Source organism: Lissotriton helveticus, chromosome 10, assembly GCF_964261635.1.
Source record: "Lissotriton helveticus chromosome 10, aLisHel1.1, whole genome shotgun sequence".
Classification (NCBI taxonomy): domain Eukaryota; kingdom Metazoa; phylum Chordata; class Amphibia; order Caudata; family Salamandridae; genus Lissotriton; species Lissotriton helveticus.
The window spans coordinates 724,926,727-724,948,423 of NC_136071.1; the positions used below are offsets into that span (position 1 = coordinate 724,926,727).

Consider the following 21,697-nt stretch of genomic DNA (forward strand, 5'->3'; position numbering starts at 1 on the left):
GTTGGTGGTGCATAGGGTGCTGTGGTTGGTAGGACAGTGGTGAGTGAAGCAGGAAGCTCCAGAAGCCAGCATAATACGATGATTAAGACATCAGCGGGGGGACAGTATATTCCGTACAGATGTACAAAATGAAGATGTTTTTCATAGATGCCTCGTGGGTTGTCCTTTACAGTTTTGCTGTGTCTATTGTCCCTGCCAGATAATTGTGAAATTGTCTGTGGGTGCACCTGCGCTGTATTTTAGTGTCTCTTTAGAAAGAGTATCATTTCACGCTTTGAGATACTCTGAAACACAGCATCGGTAGCTTAAGGTCGGTTCTTCTGTATCTATTTGTGGTCTGTTGCTCTGTAACATAACCACCTCGGAGCACTTAAGGGTTGCGGAAAAAGAGTAGTGCTTACACAATTGTAATACACTTGGTCGCTAAAATGGTGTGCCAATGTCGTGTTTGTTGTAAGGTTCTAAGGGAACGTCCAATGAAGACCTCTACTGCCTCGCTGGGTTGCAGCAACTGGCAAACCTAGGTGAGAGTCGGGTATCCTTCAGATGGGTCTTAGCCTACATAAAGGTAGCACTTCTGTTCCACAGTGTGACGGGCTGTGACAGGTTCTAGAAGGAGGGGTCCCAGATGTGCAAGCACTGCTCACTATGGTTTGTATTCAGGTGGGTGTCTGACCTTCATGTCCTGATAAGTCAAACTCCAGAGTGCGGCCACCTAGCGCCTCAGGGACAGTACTTTTGTAGGATAAATATCAGCTGAGTGTGGCATTGCTCTGCATTTTGTGGAGGCTTTTGACAAGACCTGTGGATATGAGATTATAAAAGGAGAGTCAAGAGGGTACTGCAGTGAACAACAGTGTCATTTTGTGCTTGAATTGCAAGAGATGACACAGAGGAGCAAGGAAGAGGGACCCAACAAGAAATAACACAGACAACAGGGAAATGATGACAGCTGAAACGACCCAAAACAAAAGTACCTCAATCCAACAGAGAGCAGTGGTGAAAAAACAATAATGTACTTAATCAGTACTTAGTCCATGCTCCATCAATGAGGAAAACACACAAACAGGAATTCTGCTCGGGACAGGCTGACCCATGAAATGCAGGGAAATTAGGGTGACCTTTAAGCCTACCAATGGTAAGTAACAGGCGGGCTCTAATCCCCTTTAAAGTTTTTTTTCTTTTTAAACAAAAAATAGACTTGCAGCGACCGCGTATACGCAGTTTCAGGCAAGACTTAATATGATCCTTCTTAGTGTTCATAGGGTACTACAGGTGTTCACAGTTTTTTCAGATTACAGCCCCCTCTTAACCGCATGCGCGCTAGCGAAATTCCGCTCCTGTGCTCAGGTTTTTAAAACCGCACTTTACATGACGAGCTGGGCTCGTCATGAGCGTGCGAGGAGGCTACCTCATGACGAGCCCAGCTCGTCATGAGCGTCGAAGGGGTTAAAGACCTATTAAAACAAGCATTTACAATTCAATAGGTCTTGCATTTGTTAAAGTTAGAGCTGTTGGTGGTAAAAATGAAAATCTTTTTTACTTATGCTTTCTTATACAAATGCAAACGCCAGACCTATTGAATTGCAAATGCTACTTTACGTAGACCTGTTGCAGGGTGGGTGCAGTACCATATGTCCAATGGGATCTCTTTTGGCCACATATGGTACTGCACTCTGGAACTTGGCCAGTTAGAGAAACATTTGCAAAACGATAGGTCTCGCATTTGTTAAAGTTAGAGCTGTCGGCTTTGAAAATGACAATGTTTTTTACTTTTGTTTGTGTATTTGCTGTTGAGTAGTTATATTTGGGTAGTGGCAATGCCATTGGAATAAAAAGCAAAAGTAAAAAACATAGTCATTTTTAATGCCAACAGCTCTAACTTTGCAAAATGCAAGATGCAAATGCTTGTTCTTTCTTGTGCCTCTACTCTAACAGGCAACACCAGTTCGTCATTACTTACACTTTCTTTATTGACATTTTTTCTGAAAAGCAATTCTCATTTGTGCTGTCACAACTGGTTTTATGACTTTGTAGCATACTGCGAAGGCCACATATCTGCTTCGGATAACTCCATATAAAACTAACTTCGTTTATTCCCAAATATGTCTTCTTCCACCAGAGTGTACCTAGATTCTAATTCAACTAATACACCCACCTAATCTCAACCAAGCATAATTTAAAATTGCGTCACAGAATCTCTGAACTTGCAATACTAAAATATTGATCGAATTGCATAAACTGCACGCATCCAGTGCCATTCTCATTACACACTTAGAAGAAATGGCCATCTTTCCATGTTTAATGAAACGCCTCCAACCACGCACCACAGATAAAACTGCTGGCTAACTCTCACTGAGCCTAAGAGCGATACCCTTAGTCACAGGGGCTGAAACAATGCCCCAGTGGGCCATCCCGTCATTTTGTCTGCTATATATTGCCTATGGGATTAAAGCTTGGGATAATAAGTAAGACACAATCACTCAACGTGTACAATATAATAAGTCACATTTTGTGACTATCACTGATAATGCCATTTTCTCTTGGACTCGTGAAGCGTCACAGAGGACTTTCCAATAAATAGTCAACCACAGCCGCCATTAAAGTGAAAGGACGGCATTAGGCGCTTTTACAAAAGAAAACATTTGTTTGTTACAATCCTGGCTACACTGAGTCATACTCTTCCTCATCCCAGTTCTGATCCCCTGTCTCTTATTTTGGATTGGAGATCTTTTACTCATGTTTATTATCTGCTTAATGCTTTGGTAGCCCTTACAGAATTTGCTTTAGTTGGGTGTTCTTGTTATACCCAATGCCATTATAGTTTAAAAAAATGTTTCAGATTAGGCAACTCTTGGACTGTGACACCCTTATGGTTACAGAGTAAAATAGGACCAGAAGGGATTAGCCTATCACGAGTTGTACATAATGTGTGTGTGGCTGTTATGTACATTGGCTCCCCATTGAATGAAGATGCACCTTCAAGACAGCTTGTATCATTCACAAAGCCCTTCATACAAAAAAAAACTCAAATACCTAGAAGCCAAACTATCGAGAGCAGGAAGAGGCTGGGCACTGAGAAGCTTCAACTCACTTCTCATACCTCCAAAGCTGAAGAAAAAACCATTGCAGGCGCGCTCATCCTCAGGGAATGCTCCTAGGATTTTGAACTCACTACCTAAGGACCTACAATGCAACCCCTCCTTTTCTGGCTTCAAATGAGACCCCAATCTCTTCTGCTTAACAACTACTTCAACACGCTCTGTAATTGAGCTGCGTTTCCGAAAGATCCAACCACCAGCGACAGGATCCCTCGATGTTGTCACCTTGACTCACTGGCCTCCATTCTGTCACTATCCATTTTGCCAAAATGCTGTAATGGTATAGACGTACTTGACTGTTTTTGACTACCATAATGGTGTATGATTTGTTTTACTCCTTTGTTCTTGGTTTATGAGCCACACAAATCCTTGCATGTAGTTCAAGTAAACTTATTCACAAAACATGTAAAGCAGAAATGTAGTTCTAGCTAGCACTATATAAAACTCACAAATTAATAAATAATACATGCAGAAAGGGTGACAAATCAAAGTATGCAAAAAAGCGATGGATAAAATGCTTGATTAATCTCAGCCACTGATAATTACTTGGGTCGCATCCTAATCTCTGGTTATTTTGCAAACCATACCACCTCAGTCTAGACCAGCTATCTGCAAATCAGTCTTCCCTACACCGTAACACAAGCATCCCAGGGCCGAGCTCCAACTAAGGCAAACCGGTCCTGGGTTGCCTTTGTTCTAGTTCATGGAGGGCCTGGCTTGGCAGTTCGGGCTGGACTGTCCCTATTGAAGCCGGGTCAAGACTGATTTCTATATAGCTAGGTCCAAACTGAGTGGCATGGTGTGCAATAATATCGATGGGTCAGGATGCGGCCCGAGTAATTACCAGTGGATGAGATTTATTTAAGCATTCCACCCATCATTTTTTTTTATACCTAATTTTCATCTTTGGCATGGCTGACATTTTTTATTGCTTTTCAGAATAGATTCTACTTTGTTCTAGCCGTTTTGTCAGCCTCTTCGGTGTGCAACATTCAACACCATGTTTTTTTAACCCTCCTATTATATTTTGGTTTTTAGGGCCTATTTTTGAAAAATATTTGTATGTCTCACAGAATCATGTTCTTTTAAAAAAAAAAAAAATCCTTTATTTATAATCACAGTTAGAAAGCAGAAATAGGTATTAAAATTCATCATGACAATTTGATCATTATAGATAAAAGAAAATAGAATGGAATACACAATAGTATAAATACCCATCCCCGACGAAGTCTAATTCTCAACTCTTGTTCCTAGCTATGACCCTTGCTGAAAACGTAGAACAGTAGAATCATGATCATTATTTTTTATTTTGTAATTACCGTCTTCCAGCAAGTAGCTAACCGAACACTGTCAGTGTGACCTGAGTCTTTAAAATATTTCGTGTCACACATAAAAGGTAAAATATTGAAACCATTTGAGATTTGCTATACTGTTATAATTATGATTGTAATACTTTTTATTCTTTCCATTATCTTATACAATTCCTGTTTTGCATTTAGTACATCAGCAGTCTGGTATAGGTAACTGTTGGAGTCCTTCCAAATGGTCTTTACTTTAGTCTTCGGAAAAATGCTCATTATATATGTCACAGAGTGGCCAAATGTTGATCAGTCGTATTTGGTCCAAACTCTGCAAACTGTTCTTATATAGGAACTTATTTAACTGATTTATGTGTCATTTGTTACCTTTTTATTTCTTGAATTCCCATGGCCAACTCGTCCTAGGGGTTGAACGGTCTGTTCTATAGAGGGTCTTTTTTAAATAATAATGCAAATCCAATAGGAAGAGTTGCCTACCTGCACTTTTTGTTTTCCTTTATTTATATCAAGATTAAATGTATAATCAGCTCACCTTCCTCTTGTCATAGCTAGAAGAGCGTATGCTGAAATAGTAATAGGGATCTTATATCTTGCAGGTAAAAAAACCTGATTCTGAGTGTAACCATTCTGCATTCTGTAGTGCTGTGTCAGCCTGCTTCCCATCAGTGCAAGTTTTCATATTTCTCTTTACTGAAGCTTCTTCCTACCAGTCTATAATTCCTTCTGTGTTCTTTTGAAATTGAAAATATTCAAAGTTTTTTTAAATCCAGACAATGTTTTTTCTGTTATAAATTATAATTGCTGTTCTACAGGCACTAAGGGATCATTTCTTCTTAGTTCGGCTGTGTAACATTATTTCCTTTTAAAGCAAGTTTCTGTTCTAATTAATTATTCATGGTATCTCACTCAGAGATGAAGAACTGAAAGTTTTGAGGAAAACTAGAATTACAGATTGATTATTTTCTCCGTCAACCTCCTTCCAATCACTTTAAAGAATATTTAATTGCGTTCTTTTTTGCTGAAGCAATGACTAGTTCCATCTTGATCTCTGGTGCGAATAGCAACATGTATTGGCTGGTAATTGTACCAGTTGGAAGAGGAACACTATCATTTTAGTGCAGTAGCGTCTGACTTGTTTTTTCAGGTTTGAGACAAAAAAGAGACTATCTAAATACTTTGCTATCTGTGTGTTCTAGCCTGATAACACTGCTATTAGAATGGAAGCATCTGAATTTATTGGTACTATTTTTTAAATTCTACATTTGGTTGTCAAGAAGTTTCTTTAAAAAGTTTAACATTTGAGTATATTTCTAACTCTTTCAGGAAATTAAGCACAGAAGTGATGAGAAACGTGGCGGTGAAGATGCAGATTCTGGTGCTTACAATGCAAGGTATGCAATTGTTCTCTAATTTGTGATGTACAACTAATCGAATGACTAATGTCATATAATCTCAATATTCGTAGAGATTTAGCTCTCATTGCTTTACTTGTGGAACACACAAGGAGAATAAGAACGAAACCTAAAATTGTATGCCACATAATGCTCATTGTCAATGAAAACACAGTCTCACTTTTGCATCTTGGGTCCCTCAGAAACTGCTGACTACTAAGCGTACAATCTGTACACCAGATTTTCATACATAATACTAAAAAGAATATGTCAGTTACGAAGTCATTTATATTTTTTTACACACAGGCAGAAAAGTAATTGTCACTCAATTTGCCAGAAAATCTGTCTGGCAGATAATTTTTAAATTACCACCCACCCACATATGAAGTGAATTTTCTCTAAAACAATGGTAATATATTTTGTTATTTCCTTCAAGTCAAAATCAAATTACATCAGTTTACCAATTTAGGCATGGTCCCAATAAGCTGGCAAGTTTGTAATAGAAATTTATTTGGATTTAGTAATTTTCACCAGTTACATTACTTCGATGCATTTATGTTAAATCGGTTTTAAATAATAAACATAAGATAAGGGCTTTCTCAATAATACATGCTTAAGTGGGTTCCTCCGCTATGTTGAGTTTTCACTGAGTTATGTAACTAACAGTCTATCTTGCTGAATAAGGACTGTGCAGTCAGAGAGATCTGTGTACATTAATGTAGTGAAATCTTTCTTCATTATTGAATTTTTTTTCACATTTCGGCTTCTTTAAGTATTTACAGATTTGAGATTGTTTATGTCAAGGACTAAGGATGACAAGTATGGTATGTCTAACATTGCATTCAAAGTACTGCATGTGCAGTGTATCTCTCTTTCAGCTATTGATTCAGAATGCATTGAGCAGCTAACTAGAGCCATTGTAGCAGCTGTTCTTTAGCAGGAGTTGGCCAAAGATGTTACTGTCGTTTATTTATTTTACAGTTCTTACATGTGTATGAAGACCATGTACTGAACACCAGGTATATATATTGTATTAGAAAAATCTTTATCAATTTTCGAGAGAGGCGTATGTCTTCAACCACTGTACTATGTGCAAATCCTCAAAGGTAGACTCTATTCATGTTATATATATATGTAATTATATATAATTATGTTATAATATATTCAATATATTGCCGTTACATTCAGGATTTACATTGGTGGATTTTCAGTCAGTTAATTTTTTTGGCATAATCAAGCAGTTGACTTACTTTTATTAATTATTATGCTAGTTTCTATTGCAAAGATAGAATCACTCATCAAGAAAAAAAATTCTTGCTCTAATAATTGGTGAGTTTACAGTGACTCTCATGGGGGCTAAGCTGTCTGCATCTTCAGTAATAGAATGGGAAAGTGGGTTGTTTGATAGTTTTGCCTTGGAATTGGTGATCTTTGAATAAATATCAAGTTTAGAGTAATATTAATAGGATCTGGAAACTACTTTTCATTTACATGTTGTCATAAATAATCTTTTGGTTATTTATGCGTTATGTATGCTTTCTTTTGATAACTTTATTGCGGTCGTAGACCATAAAAGCACAAGTAAAATATATACATACACGGAATAAAATACATAAGTAATTACAAAATGCATTGTTAAAAAGTTATTAAACAGTAAGTTATCAAGGTAATGGTATCGAAACGTCCCAGTTAATCACAAATTGTTGCAATTCATTAAAGTGAGCCTTCTGCGCCACATACCATATAAAAAACGGGATACCGCAAACACAATAGAGGGGGAGGTATCATATCGTAAAATTCTAACAGCTTGAGCACATTGTCTTTAACCAAGGTTTCTACATAGCGGTGCCAACCAGCATCTCCTTATTGTACTGTAGGCTGGGCAGAAGAATAAGACGTGGACAGTATCCTCTTTGATGTTGTTACAAACTGGGCAAATTCCCTCTTCTCGTCCATTCCATTTGCAAGTAAATGCCCCAATAGGTAGACAACCATGTCTTAATTGTGTGTAAAGTTTTCTTGCAAGGGGAGGCTGTATTAAGTCCAGGAACTCCTCCCTCTTAGACACGAGTTTTACCTGCAAAAACTCTGCAGAAAGACTGCCCAGCGTTGTCGAGCTATACAGAAGGCTTAGGTTATAATGTCTCAGGGAGGCCAATAGCTCCAATCTCTTCACTCTCGAGCAGCTCACCTCCGGGGTCTCCCATAATTGGGGCATACCAATTTGATGTACAAGGGCCTTGATGTAGGCTAGCCAGGGGATATTCTTGGTCTTTAGGTGCCCCCAAACTGCAGCAAACTCAGCGCTATAATCCTCAAGCTCAGGCACTGTCCAAAGCCTTCTCCAATACAGAAGAGGACGGGTGGCTAGCAGTTCTGAAATGGACTCTAGGCCTAGGTCGAGTCTCAGGGGTGTGAGCGGTGTGCTCTGGCGAAGGCCTATCAGGTTTCGCATAAAGGCCTGTTCCACCTTAAGGAGGCTTGGTGTGCTCTTATGGCCCCAGAGTTCTGCACCATACATCATAGCTGGTCTAGCTTGCGCCCCATAGATCTCAAGGGCAGGGGCAACTGGCTTAAACAGGGTTGCTCTGTAGAACTTGCCAATGCCCCCTCCGATCTGCGCCAACCTCAAAGCAGATTTGGATATCTGTGGGCCCCAACCGAAATCTTCAGTCAGGGTAACCCCCAAGTATATAAAGGTTCTCACCCTTTCGAGCGGGACGCCATTTAATACCGGGTTAGGGCGAGTTCGCTTTGGGGGATGGCAGATCATAAACTTCGTCTTTACTAAGTTTATCTCCAATCCCCTCAGAGCGCAGAAGGATACAAAACCATCCAGGACCCTCGGGATACCTGATGATGTTCGAGACAACAACAGGGTGTCGTCTGCGAACATCAGAGCAGGTACCCGGCCAGTGGCCAATCAAGGAGCATCACTGTCTCTGACCTTATCCAGTTCACCCACCAGGCCATTTATATAAAGACTAAAGAGCGTGGGGGCCAGGGCACAGCCCTGGCGTACGCCTCTAGTCACGGGGAAGCGGGCAGATAATTCCCCATTCTTCCCGCATCTCACCTTGGCATAATTCCCTGCGTGGAAGCGCATCAGGACGTCTAGCAGATAGGGCGGGAGGTCTAGTTCCTTCAGTACCCTCCACAGGCTTTTCCTGGGGACAAGGTCGAAAGCAGCCCGCAGGTCGACGAAAACAAGGTAGAGGCTGCCACCCTCTACACTTGCTGTCTTCCAATAAAGGACCTGCAACCTAAAAATTTGGTCCAGGGTCGAAATTCCAGCTCTAAAGCCGGCCTGTAGGGTAGTCAATATTTTTTGCTCCTCCATCCACCCCAACAATCTGTCCAGAAGGACTCGGCCCATTAGCTTCTGTGAGGTATCCAGGAGACTAATCGGCCGATAATTTTATGGCACTAAGGGGCAGCCCTTCTTGAAGATTGGCACAATCTCCGCTCCTGCCCAGGTGTCCGGTATCTTGGCTCCCCAAAGGACAGCATTGAATAGAACAGCCAAGTACGGGGCCCAGATTTTTGGCTGGGAGCGGAAAAGATCTCCTGGTAGTCTGTCGAGGCCTGGGGCTTTGTTGGGTAGTTGCCTGGTGATCACAGATTCCACCTCTTTAACTGAGATGCTCTCGGTGTCTCCAGGGCCCTCCCTTGTCCTGGTGTCCCGCTGACCTAACGGATAACCCGAGTCCGAGGCCCCCCGCAGTCGATACTCGTGCGGGGGGTCTGGGGCTCGGGACATCCGGAGGACATCATCTGTCACCGATATCTCTGCCCCATTTAGGTGTTCACTAGTATCAGTCTCAGGACTGGTGTAAAGCACAGCAAAGTGTGCCTCCCACACTGACGGAGCAATATTTGGTTGAAGAGGCTCCCCTCCCTCTTTTAGACCAGAGTTTACTATTGCCCAGAATAATTTGGTGTCTTTTGCTAATAAGGCCCCTCTTAGATCTTCCCACCTGGTTTCTTCCCACTCCCTCTTGCCCCTAGCGAGCTCCTTTTTATATAGCAGTCTGGTTGTCCTAATTTTCACTCTGTTATTAGATTTGATTGCCGCAAGTAGCTTCTTTTTTTGTTTTTTGCATGCATCATCAAACCAAGGGTGAGATTTCGGGGCTCGCCTTTTAGTTCCTTTTACAGGGTAGAACAAGTCCCCCAATACCGTAACTAGCTGGCTGTGTGTCTCCACTGCCTGATGCTTACCGGATAGATCACCCATCTGGGTGATAAGTGGAGTTGCAAGTCGGTAAATTTTTGCTAGCCTGGATGGTGAATTTGCTAGGTGGGGCCATTTAACCCTTCTTCTATTATTAGCCAACATAGGGGGAGGCATCGACGCCGCAGGTTCGGGTACAGGATTAGTTAAACCAAAGGACCCCGGCTTAAAAGTTAGAACCAGGGCATTATGGTCGCTATCATGTCTTTGTACGACCCTAAATTCTTTTAGCTTATCCCAATTTTTGGCATCTACCATGAGGTAGTCAATGATGGATGTTTGCCCTACTGGGTTAAACGTAACTATAGCTGGGGAATCAGGATCCAATCTCCCATTACATGCCCGCAAAGATGTTTCAAGGGAGAAGGATTTTATTTGGAGAGCTAAAGGGGTCCATGCCCTAACCGGGGTAATATTGGGCTCAGGAATATGCCAAAGTGCGTCAACCTCATCTTGCTCACCCAGCTCCAGACTTCCCAGTGGTTCGAATTGACAGTTAAAGTCTCCCCCAAGAATTATTGAAATAGAGGGGTCTAGCCTCTGGATAAAAGAATTCAGGGCTTTTATTGTTTCCGACTCTTGTCCATTACTGGATGGTCTGGAGTAGATATTTATTAATGCTACTTTGGGTTTGCTTGCGGGTTTTAATAAGACACACTGTATGTCCAGTGAGTTTGTTTGTATTTGGGTCGCCTGGATACCCAGGTGGGTACCTAACCAAATTGACAACCCACCCGATGGGCGGCCTCTGCCTGTGGACACGGCCAAGATGTCAAATGTTGCGAAAGACGAGCTACTGCTCTCTTCCAGTGCCCAGGTCTCTTGCATAAGGCATATGGCCGCCCACTCTGGGGTTAGTAGCTTATTTTTTAACCCGGCTATATTCCATGAGATCAACTTTAAACATCCTTCTTGTGGAATTTTGGAGCCCTCTCCTTCCCTTACTACATTTTTCTCCCCCAGAAGCTGGTGTAACATGGGGTGCGGAGTAATTTCTTCTTCTTCTGAAACCACCTGGGCTGCACCTTCTGAACTAGCAGTTATGTATGCATAAATCATCTTTTGTTGTTGCACTTTTTTGTTGTTTTCTTTTAATTTTATATATTTATTTTTGCATGCAAATAAACATGTCCAAAATTCATCTGCAAAAATAGCTTCCTTATCAAGAATCAGCTAGCATATGCCTCCACACAAACTACTTTATTTAGAGTGTAGCCGATGGGATACTCCCACATACATGTGACAAAGGCTTTCATACTCGTGTAATACAGCAGACAGTACATCTGCCGCTTTTGTGACAGAATATCCTTTTCACCAAGCTCTAAATAAGTCACTTACAACGCTATGTTTAGGTACAAAACACATAATTAGAACCACAGAATATACCACACCAACTGCACTGAATAATATAGTCTTCTGGGCATATGCATAGATGCCCGAGGTGTGACCTAGTAAAGGCACAATTTTACCAAAGAGTGTGGTAATGTGAGGGGCTCTGAAAGTAGTAGGAGAGGGTCACATATAGGATGAGATTGCTTGATTCTAGTGTTTATTTTCTGCCTCTCATTACAACAAAAAAGGGAATTTTATTTATTTATTTATTTATTTGCGAGTTTGTAACGCGCTAGAATCACCTCCCGAAGGAGTATCTCCGCGCAATTACAAATGTAATTACTGAACGTGGTGCTAATAATGGCCAAGCGGAATATAGCTATGCCATGGAAATTGAGTCGGCCTCCCTCATAAATGGGGTAATATCAGCTTGAATCAGATGTTTTGGGGCCTTACAGTGGCACTAATCAAAGAGTCTACATGGATAGGGAGTAGAAGAGGTCTGGCAGATAGGTCAGGCATTAACGAATGATGCAGAAAAGTGAGCAACTGAACGCCTAATTCGAATATGATTCCTCAGGATAGGTAGTACCTGTCCCAACTAATCTTTGGTAGGAATTGCCTGCACAACACATTACTAACCCTGGCACACTTGATTTGACTGAATTCATGAACTGACATCCAACAGTATTTATATGTAAATATTGTATATAAAAAGTAAAACTGATCTAATCAACCGTTATCCACTGAAGAGACTTCAGATAGAGGGGAGGCCTGTCTGATCACTCATACAGTGAAAAATGACCATCAACTGACACCTTTGCTTCCAGTCTGTATAAAGTATGCATACTTTGTTATGAAATTCCGCCCCAAAGCCCCTCTTCTTCATGACTTACTGCATACAGTTCTGCTCTGTGTAAACAAATGACATTGTTCTGTCTTATAAGATAATTCACACATGCCACAAGGCTTGTTTGAATCCCAGAGCATATCAAAGCCTTTACAAGTTCAATTCTTGTAGACCTCTTTGGTATAAACAGGGGCGGGTCCTTCGCTATAGCGGAGAAGCGTCGCCCACTACCCGCAGAGGCAAACGAATAATACATGATTTTTTTTCACATTATTTTTATTAACACACACAGCAAAAGAAAAAGATACATTGGGTGGCATCCGGGCATACAATGACTGTTGTTACATCTTCCAAGTTACAGAATGCTGTACAGAAAATATTGAAATGGTTCAGGGCTCCTCCGACACCACATTATCTTCTCTTACAGTGGGGGGAGCACAGATATCTCCTCTGTAGCCGTTCCAAGCGCCCCAAATTCCCCCCACTTCCTGGGCCGACCCCTGGCAACATACACAGATCGCTCTCTAAACATGCACCAGTCCAGGTCCTCCATCAATTTCCCAATTTGGGGGGACTGACTGGCCCCCCCATAGCTGGGCGATATTGCGCTTGGCTACTGCACATGCCAGCGTAACCCATATCTTCCCGTCAGACGTGAGATTGGTTGGTTCCCAAACATTCAGGAGACAACGGCGTGCCTCCAACTCCAGGTCTACACCCCACACCTCGTGTATCTTGTCATGGACTGTGACCCAATAGCTCCGGACGACAGCACAATCCCACAACATATGCATGAACGTTCCAGCCTCACCGCATCCCCTTCGACACTCTCCACTCACAGCCAAACCCATTCGCACCAATCGCGGACCCGTAACATAACAGCGATGAAGGACCTTCAATTGCACCAACCGGAGTCTCATCTGTATAGCATTCACCCTTGGGGAAGACACAGCCTCCCTTCAGTCTTCATCATCCAAGACCAGGCCATCCGCAGTCCATTGTTTCCTAAGAGTCACAAGCGGGTCTTCTGTGTAGTTAATAAGCTTTTTATAGATCAGGGAGATTGTTTTAGTCGGAAGATGACCGTCCAACACCCGATCTTCCAATGGGGAGGCCCCTGGGGGCGTGACTCCCCGGGGGATATTAGCCAGCAACGCATGCCTAATCTGCATGTATCGAAACCGCTCGCTCTCCTGCAATTGATGCCATTCCTGGAGAGCCTCGAATGTAAGGATCCCATCCTTACCCCACATATCCCCGACCTGTGATATCCCGATGAGGTCCCATCTGTCAAAACCCTTCGTCTTCCACAGGCCTCCCAGACGCTCAGCATTCCATAATGGCGTGGCCAAAGTTATTTTCCCATCCCATTTAAGAGAATGATTAGTCTCATGCCACACCTGAACAGCAACCGCCGTGGGCCCAACCAGTGGAAAACGCCCATTTCTGGCTTATAAAGCCCTAGAGTATTCGCCGCTAGGTATCTGACCACGGTCCATTGCGTACCCGGGGTCAACCGGCGATCCGTAAATTGCTTGATTGATTGCCGCCAACTGGGACACCCAATAATACTTCCGGATATTTGGCAGGCCAATCCCCCCGTCATACCACGGCAGCATAAGCGTAGAAAACGCAATCCGCGGCCTACCATCCCAAAGATGTTGCCGCTGGAGAGACTCAATTTCCTTGAAATATGACAGGGGTACCGGGTCCAAGGAGTTTTGGAGTGCGTACAGGAAGCGGGGAAGGGCCATCATTTTGAACAGGACAGCACGTCCTAACAGGGAAAGCGGCAATGATATCCATCGCACCACATCCCTACGGAACCTAGCCAATGGGGGCATCAAGTTATTTCCATACCTCATCTTGGGATCCAGTGACACCAAAATGCCCAAATACCGGAACCCCACCAACTCCAACCTGACCGGACAATCCGCGGGGACAGCAGGGGGATCACCGCTTAAAATGAAGAGGACAGACTTCGCCCAGTTAATGGCAAAGCCAGAATACCTCCCAAATATTGCCAGGGCGTCCAGAAATGCAATCAGCGAATTCCTGGGGGTAGACAAATATAATAGAATGTCATCTGCGTAAAGCGATATTTTGTCTTCCCACTCGGAAGTCCACCTCAGCCCCTTGATCGAACTGTCCCAGCGGACCCACGCCGTGAGAGGCTCGAGCGCTAAGGCAAACAACAGTGGGGAGAGAGGACATCCCTGTCTGGTGCCCCTTCCCAAGGGGAAATCCGCAGACCTATGGTTATTTACCACTACTCTAGCCAGGGGGTCAGAATACAAAATTCGGACCCAATCTACGAACTCCGGACCAGCGCCCAACTTACGCAAGGCAGCAAAGAGATAAGGCCACTCGACTCTATCAAAGGCCATGGTGGCATCCAATGATAACAGGACTGTCGGCTCATGTATTTTCGATGCGCCACCCGCAACCTACGCAAGTTAAGGGCGGTATTACGGTGGGGCATGAAGCCGGATTGATCCGGGTGGATCAATGTCGTAATGACCTTTACCAGTCGAGTCGCAAGTAATTTTGCTAAAACCTTCGGTTCGGCATTCAGGAGTGAGATCGGCCGGTAGAAGGAACACTCCGCCTTCGGTTTACCTTCCTTGTGTATGACTACAATATTAGCAACTCGCTGATCGTATGGAAGCCGACCCCTCTCTCTACTCTCAATGAACATATCTCTAAGGAAGGGGGCCAGTTTATTTGCGTTTACTTTATAGAGCTCGATGGGGAGCCCATTCGGCCAGAGGCCATCCCAGAGTGGACCCCTCTGATTGCCTGCGCCACCTCGTTGTTCGTGAATGGGGAATCCAGGTAGTCTCTGTCCTCGTCTGAGAGGGTGGGCATCAGAATATCACATATATCTGCGTTTTCCGACTCGGTATACCTGCTTTCGGCTGCATACACCGCTGTGTAGTAGCCTGCGAACTCTTCCACTATTTGTTGCGGATCCGTTATTTTACCCGAGTCGACGGTCTGCAATATCGGTACTAATCGTGACGCCCACTCCCCTTTCTCCAGCCACGCAATCAATTTCCCAGCCTTATCACCATGTTCATAAACCATACTCTGGGTATCTGCGTGTTGCATCTTAGCCCTATCCCTGGCCAGACTCTTATACTCGTCTCTGAGGAGTAGGAGGCGGAGGCGGTGCATTCCCTCCGAGTTGGCGTTTATCGACACCTCCCTTTCCAAGGCCAGTAAGTCTGCCTCCACCCTGTCGACCTCTTCTTCCCCGAAATGATCGACAGCATTTCCCCTCTAATAACAGTTTTGTAAGCTTCCCTCAGGGAACATTTTGAGTCCACCGTGCCCACGTTATCCTGAACAATAACATGATTTTAATTCAGAACATTTTATTTTTCGTCCTGAGTCTTGGGGTTGGGCCATGGGTATGTGCACCTGTTATTGCTCTCCTGTTGACCCTCTTATGGTACAGAATAGGTTCCCCATCTGTAATACAAGAATATAAGAATTATGAACACTCTTTATTGGGAGATACATGTAAAGTACAAGCGGCAAGCACATTGTATTAAGAAGTATTTAAACATGAAACAAATATTGTGACAGCTTTGAAGCAATTTATATGATGTGGGGTCTGAAGAGCCACAGGTTTTGGATAAAACACTGTGATAAAAGTGATCAGGACCTTAAGCATGGCCTGAACACGTCCAGTGGTGAGGGGGGAGGGAGTGTCGGGGGGTGGGGGAGAATTAGTAGTCATTCTGACCCACGGCCTGCGTCCTATGTATAAGGGTGAGCAGGTGAAGCCAATGCTGTGGCTAGCTGTCAAGATTGATGATTTTTAATGGCTGGTCATTGTGCAAGTCATGGAGAAGAGCAGTTTGCGCTATCAGCGACCCCAAGTGAGGTACTATCCGCCAGATTGTGGTGGTGACAGAGGACCATTCTATCGTGAGTGTGGGGCACTCCAAAGCAGATGAACAATGTCTCCCTCCATTGAGCTGCATCTCCAGGATGTTGCATCTGGAAGTAGTGAAGATTTACGAAGTCTTAGGGGTGCCCAGTAGCCCCTGTGCAACACCATGAAATAACTGATTAAGGCACTCCACTGTGAGGTATTTGTTGTGAGTGTATAGGAGGCTCGCTCAGTGTTCCTCTGAGTATATGATCTGCAGTCTGTTGAACCACCATTCCCACATAGAGCTTTACAGCGGAATTGAGTATTGTTGGTCTATCAATATCTGATACAGACTGGACAGTACCTCTTTGTGGGTGCCCCACTTCCGTAGGCAGTCCATCAACTCCGAGTAGGGCAGATCTAGGGGGCTCACCCATAACAGCTCGGATACAATGTTGTAAGCGCTGATAGTCCCAAAATTGACAAGTATGCAAGCCATAATGTTCTTGAGGGTTGGCAAAATGTCTATACTCTCCATCCAGAACTAGGTCTGAGAGCAGGTGGATACCTTTAGATGCAAATGCTGTCCAATTGAGTTCCTTTCCATTATCAGCAGTGAGGCATTGCACCAACGGGAGCCTGTGCTCACCTGTGCTAGAGCTCGCCTTAAGTAGTTTGTTGGCTGTCTGCATTGCATGAATGGTTGTGGCCAATTTTAGGTGCCATTTGATCAGATGAAACCTGTCTCTGGTATGTAACATTTTAACACTCCTGTTGAGACCCAAGATGGCTGCCTCGAACTGTACCCTTTTGGGCTTGTCCAGAGTGTTATGAATGACATAGCACAGAGTAGCAAGTTGGGAGGTAAACCAGAGCAACGGACGTTTGGAAGCAGCATGCTCCCTTTTCTTTGGCTGCGTACAATTTCCTAAGTTTTAGTCTTTGACTCAGCCCACCTCGTAGGAAAGTTTTCAGGTTTTCTCAAGGGCATTCATAAGGCGATCAGGGATGCGGAGTGGGAGCATGGTAAACACATAATTCAATCTGGGCATCATGTTAATTTTGAGAATCTGGGCATTCACCCCCACACAGCGAAAGGTTGAGGTGTGTCCAATTGTTCATGTCTGCCTTGATGTTTGTGTGCAGTGGGTCAAAGTTGTGTTCCACCATGTGTTTAAGCCCTGGGGTGAGTTCTATCTCTAAGTATCTCATGAAGGTGGGGCACCCTTTGAAGGACAGTCCTGCAATCACTGTTGAAGATGTATGGTCTGTGAGGGGGTGGGAGGTGTATTTATCCCAAATCACCTTATACTCGGACAGGGAGGAAAAGTAAAAATTCAAGGTTATAAGGGCTCTCAATGCGGACACAGGGTATGTGAGGATCAGCAGTATATCATCTGCATAGAGCATGATTTTGTGTTCCCCACCCAGTATGGGGATTCCATGAATATTGGGGGAATTGTGAATCGTTATGGCCAAAGCTCTGGTGCAAGGATTAAAAGAATGGGGGGATAGTTGACACCCTTGTCTACTGTCTGTGAATGTCAAAGGGAGCGGAGGCACGTCTATTTCAAGTGACTATGGCTGTTGAGTGGGAGTGCGTTTTCTGAATCCAGGTCAGGAACACTGGGCCTATCTGACTGATGCAGGACTTGGAACAAATAGCTCCATTCTACCCTATCAAAAGCTTTTTTGGCATTGAGGGATGCCACTAGCGTTCCATCATTGTCATTGCATACATTCCAGAGGATGTGTTACTATGTACAGAGGTGAGATGCAGATGTTTCATTGAGGGACAATCCTGACTAGATTGGTGTGTATAAAAGAGAGGACAACTTGTTTAAGTCTGTTTGCCATTAGTTTAGCTTGCACCTTCATGTTGACCTTCATGTTGACATTCAGTAAAAATATTGTCGACAGCTGGAGCAATGCAAGGGATCCTTGCCCTGTTTGGGAAGGAGTGTATTGGAGGGACTTTTAGCCTTGGGAAGGGTGACTTGTGGGAGGTGGGCCGTGGGGGATGGGGGGTGGTGCCTACATTGTTAATCTTGCTAAGCAAGGGAGCTAGAATGTCCTTTTGCAGTTTATAATTTTCATCCGGGTAACTGTCCATGCCCGGGGTCTTTCCATACGGTAGGCTGTCTATCGCCTCAATGATTTCCTCAGTTGTGATTTCCATCTCTAGGCCCTGTCTCTGCTCTAGTGCGAGTCATGGGTTTTATTGCTAGTCAAGAAGGCTGTAATGTCTTCAGGAGTGCACTTGGAGTCCAAAGTATAAAGGAATTCATAGTAGCTCCTAAAGAACTCTACAGTGTCAAGTGGGTGCGTTAGAGATTGTTCATCATCTCACCTAATCACTGGTATAATGCGTGTGGAATCTTGCTTTCATAGCTAAGACACAGCCAGCCTTCTCTCCACTCTCATAATGTCTTATTTTGAGGCGAAACAATGCTATTTCCGTCTATGAAAGTGCGCTGAGCTCGTATCTGGTCTGCAGTAGGGCCTGGAGTGTGGATTTTGCAGAGGATTGGGAGTATTGGACCATGAGTGAGGTTATGGTAGACTCCAGCTGGTTCTGCATGTGCAAGGTTTGGTTTTCCATTTTTTGGTGGGATGCGTCTCGCAATATGTCCATCATAATTGTGACTTTTCCGGCCGTCCACATGGTGCTTGGTGATTTGCAAATAAGAGTATAACTTTTCTTTGTCTGCTGGACCTTTGTAGTAGGAAAGATTCAGCCTCCAGCAGTTCGGGGGAGGGCTTAGTGTGCCCATATTAAGCCAGAGCTGGATAGCATCATGGTCCGAAATCCCTGAGGGAGTAATGTCAGCATCTACCAGGAGTGGGCCATTGAGGAGAAAGAAGACTATCGGCGTCCTGGTACCATGTACACAGGATTTGTAAATGTAATCCCTAGTTATGGCGTGGAGCAATCTCCAGTGATTAATGAGAAAATAACACGCCCAGGCAAAACAACTGTACTGGCGAAGTTCAAGTAACGAAAAATTAGTAAAAGATAATAAAGCACAAAATTAGCATTTGAGGATTTAATTTAATAAGATTGATAAAAGGTGTCATGAGGATAATCAATGACATAATGACAAATATTCCCAATGATATGAAGGGAAGATGGTTTTACGACGAAAACCATCTTCCCTTCATATCATTGGGAATATTTGTACATATAATAATTTGCATATATCGAATTTCTAATGAAAGAATTTTTTTTTTTTAATTTTTTTTTAAAAACCTTTATTAAGTCAAACAGAGCAATACAGGCGCAGGCCTACAACCACAGGGGCCGGCCGCAAAATCAGGAGAAGAAGACAGGAGCATTGAATGACAGAATTTTTATTGTTATTTTTTTAGTGTCTTTATGTCATTGATTATCCTCATGACACTTTTTTATCAATCTTATTAAATTAAATCCTCAAATGCTAATTTTGTGCCTGATTATCTTTTACTAATTTTTCGTTACTTGAACTTCGCCAGTACAGTTGTTTTGCCTGGGCATGTTATTTTCTCATTAATTGTTTGCCCTGACCCAGGAAATTTACCTTTATCAGGGGCTCCTTGTTTGTTACATAGCAATCTCCAGTGATGTCAGCAAAACGTCTGCTATCGTATCACAGAGGTAGCCCCTATCCATTGTGTTTTGGCTGGGGGGGGGTGAGCCGACCTATCCAAGTAGAGATCCTGAACCATGCTCCAGTCACACCCCCCAGGAGTAGTTTAGTTTTAGGGTGCTGTTTTATGATCCTGACTAGGGCAGTCAAGTGGCTTTCTTAGATTGGGTCAGAATGTACACAGAGCCAATGAGGAGCACTTAATCATGTGTGAAGGCCTTAAGTAGTTATAGTGCCCATGGGGTTCTCACCGTACTTTGTGGGTTTGAGCGGGAATGTTTAGCTAACATTATTGCAACTACTCTCTTATGATGGAGTATGCTGGATTGGATTTCACCAACCCCAGTTCAGTTTTACTTGAGTGGTATTCCTTCCCCATCCAATCCCGGTGGAGTTTCTGGCTTTCTGCATCCGCTAGGTACGTCTCCTGTAGTAGACTATGTCAGGCCGTAGTGATCTGGTATAAGTGAAAATCTTCTGTTTTGTGTAGTGTTTCAGACAGTTAACATTCAGAGATATCACCATGAGTTGATGTCTCTGTGCCAATTACCCCAGATGTGTTTCAGCAGCTGTGGTGTCTATGGGCAAGTAGACCGGTGGCCTGTATTGGAAGAAGTGGAGGGGGGTACAGGGGTGGAAATTGGGTCAGGCATGGAGTGATCTGTGGGGGGTAGGCAGCCAGCTGTGTTCGGGCCAGAGGAAGTGCGTTGAGCTGTCGGAGCGTAGCACCCAGGATCTCCTATAGACGTGTATGCATGTAAACATTGAGGGTTTGCAATAAGCGTCAATCCATTCAGTGTGTGCAACAGCCGGAGGGATGCAATAAGCGGTTACCAGGTGCATGGGGTGGTGCGGAGGAACGTGATGCAACATCTATACCTGCCCTACCTCTATAGTGTCTCAGGGGTGGTGGGCAGATACTATGGGTGTAGTGGGCTTCAGCGGGGAGCGTGACTATCCCCTGGTTGTGGTTCTTTGCGGGCGGGCTGTGTTTGGGAACTCTGGACCATTATCTGGTGACCTCTTACAGCCGCTGCCTTTTGACTGTGAACTCGCTCTGTGGGTCAATATGTCTGCTGGTTGTCTGTGGAGCTGGTTCATACTAGTTGGTGAGATCGCGTTCTGGTACCATTCCAGTTTGTCAGGGTCATGAAATTCCTATTTTTTTTGGCATGGGTTATTAGCATTATGGCTTGGTCCAAACCCCATAACGGATGCCCAGCTGTTTTAGTCGGGCAGAGTTGCAAGAAGCACTTCTGGACGGCTTGAGTTTCTTGTGAGAATTCATGTGAGACGAATATTTAATGTCCCTCTGACAGGAAAGGGCTATTCTTTTTTTGCCATTTTTTCCCACAATGCATCTGGTCTGTTGGTGCCACAGGAAGCATGGGATGATCTGCCTCAGTCCGTCATTAGATGGCAGGTGGCGTTGCTGAATCCTGTGGGCCCTTTAGAATGCCAGTGGATGGTTAAAGTTGTGGTTGCTGATGGCTGGCAGAAAACGTTCAAGGAAGCCCATGAAGTCATCCCCTCCATCTTTTCCGGTACACCCGAGGTCCGGAGGTTGTCGCGGCATGACCAGTCCTCCAATTACACAAGTTTTTTGGAGGTGTCAGTGGTCCCGTTCCCAGTCTGTTGAGGTAGGAAGCCGATTGTCAATCTGATCGAGTATGGATTCAGCAGTGGACAATCTAGTAATGAATGATGCAATATCCTGATGGATGCTCTGTGTGTCCGCTGAGGTTTCAGAGGTGGTTTCCGCTAACTCAGAGAGCATGATCTTGAGCGTCCTGAGTTCCCTCAGGATGACGTCCAGTGCAGAGTCTTGTTGCTGGTCAGCTACTTGCTTTTTTTAGTTTGCTTCTCCGTCATTGCCTCCATGAACAGGAGCTGTCATGAGGATTTCGACATGTTGGGAGTGACGTGAAGTCAGGAGCAGTGAGGCCAGGATTTGAAAATGT

At 43.9% G+C, this 21,697-nt stretch overlaps 1 protein-coding gene across 2 annotated transcripts in view; it reads left to right on the forward strand.

Annotated features, from left to right (window-relative positions):
• Nucleotides 1-21,697, forward strand: part of DYNC2I1 (dynein 2 intermediate chain 1) — a 519,500-nt gene that overhangs the window by 87,457 nt on the left and 410,346 nt on the right. For both annotated transcript variants that reach the window (XM_078663277.1, XM_078663278.1), the window contains one exon: nt 5,744-5,811. In XM_078663277.1, the coding sequence (XP_078519403.1) occupies nt 5,744-5,811 (68 nt within the window). The remainder of the gene's footprint in view (nt 1-5,743; nt 5,812-21,697) is intronic.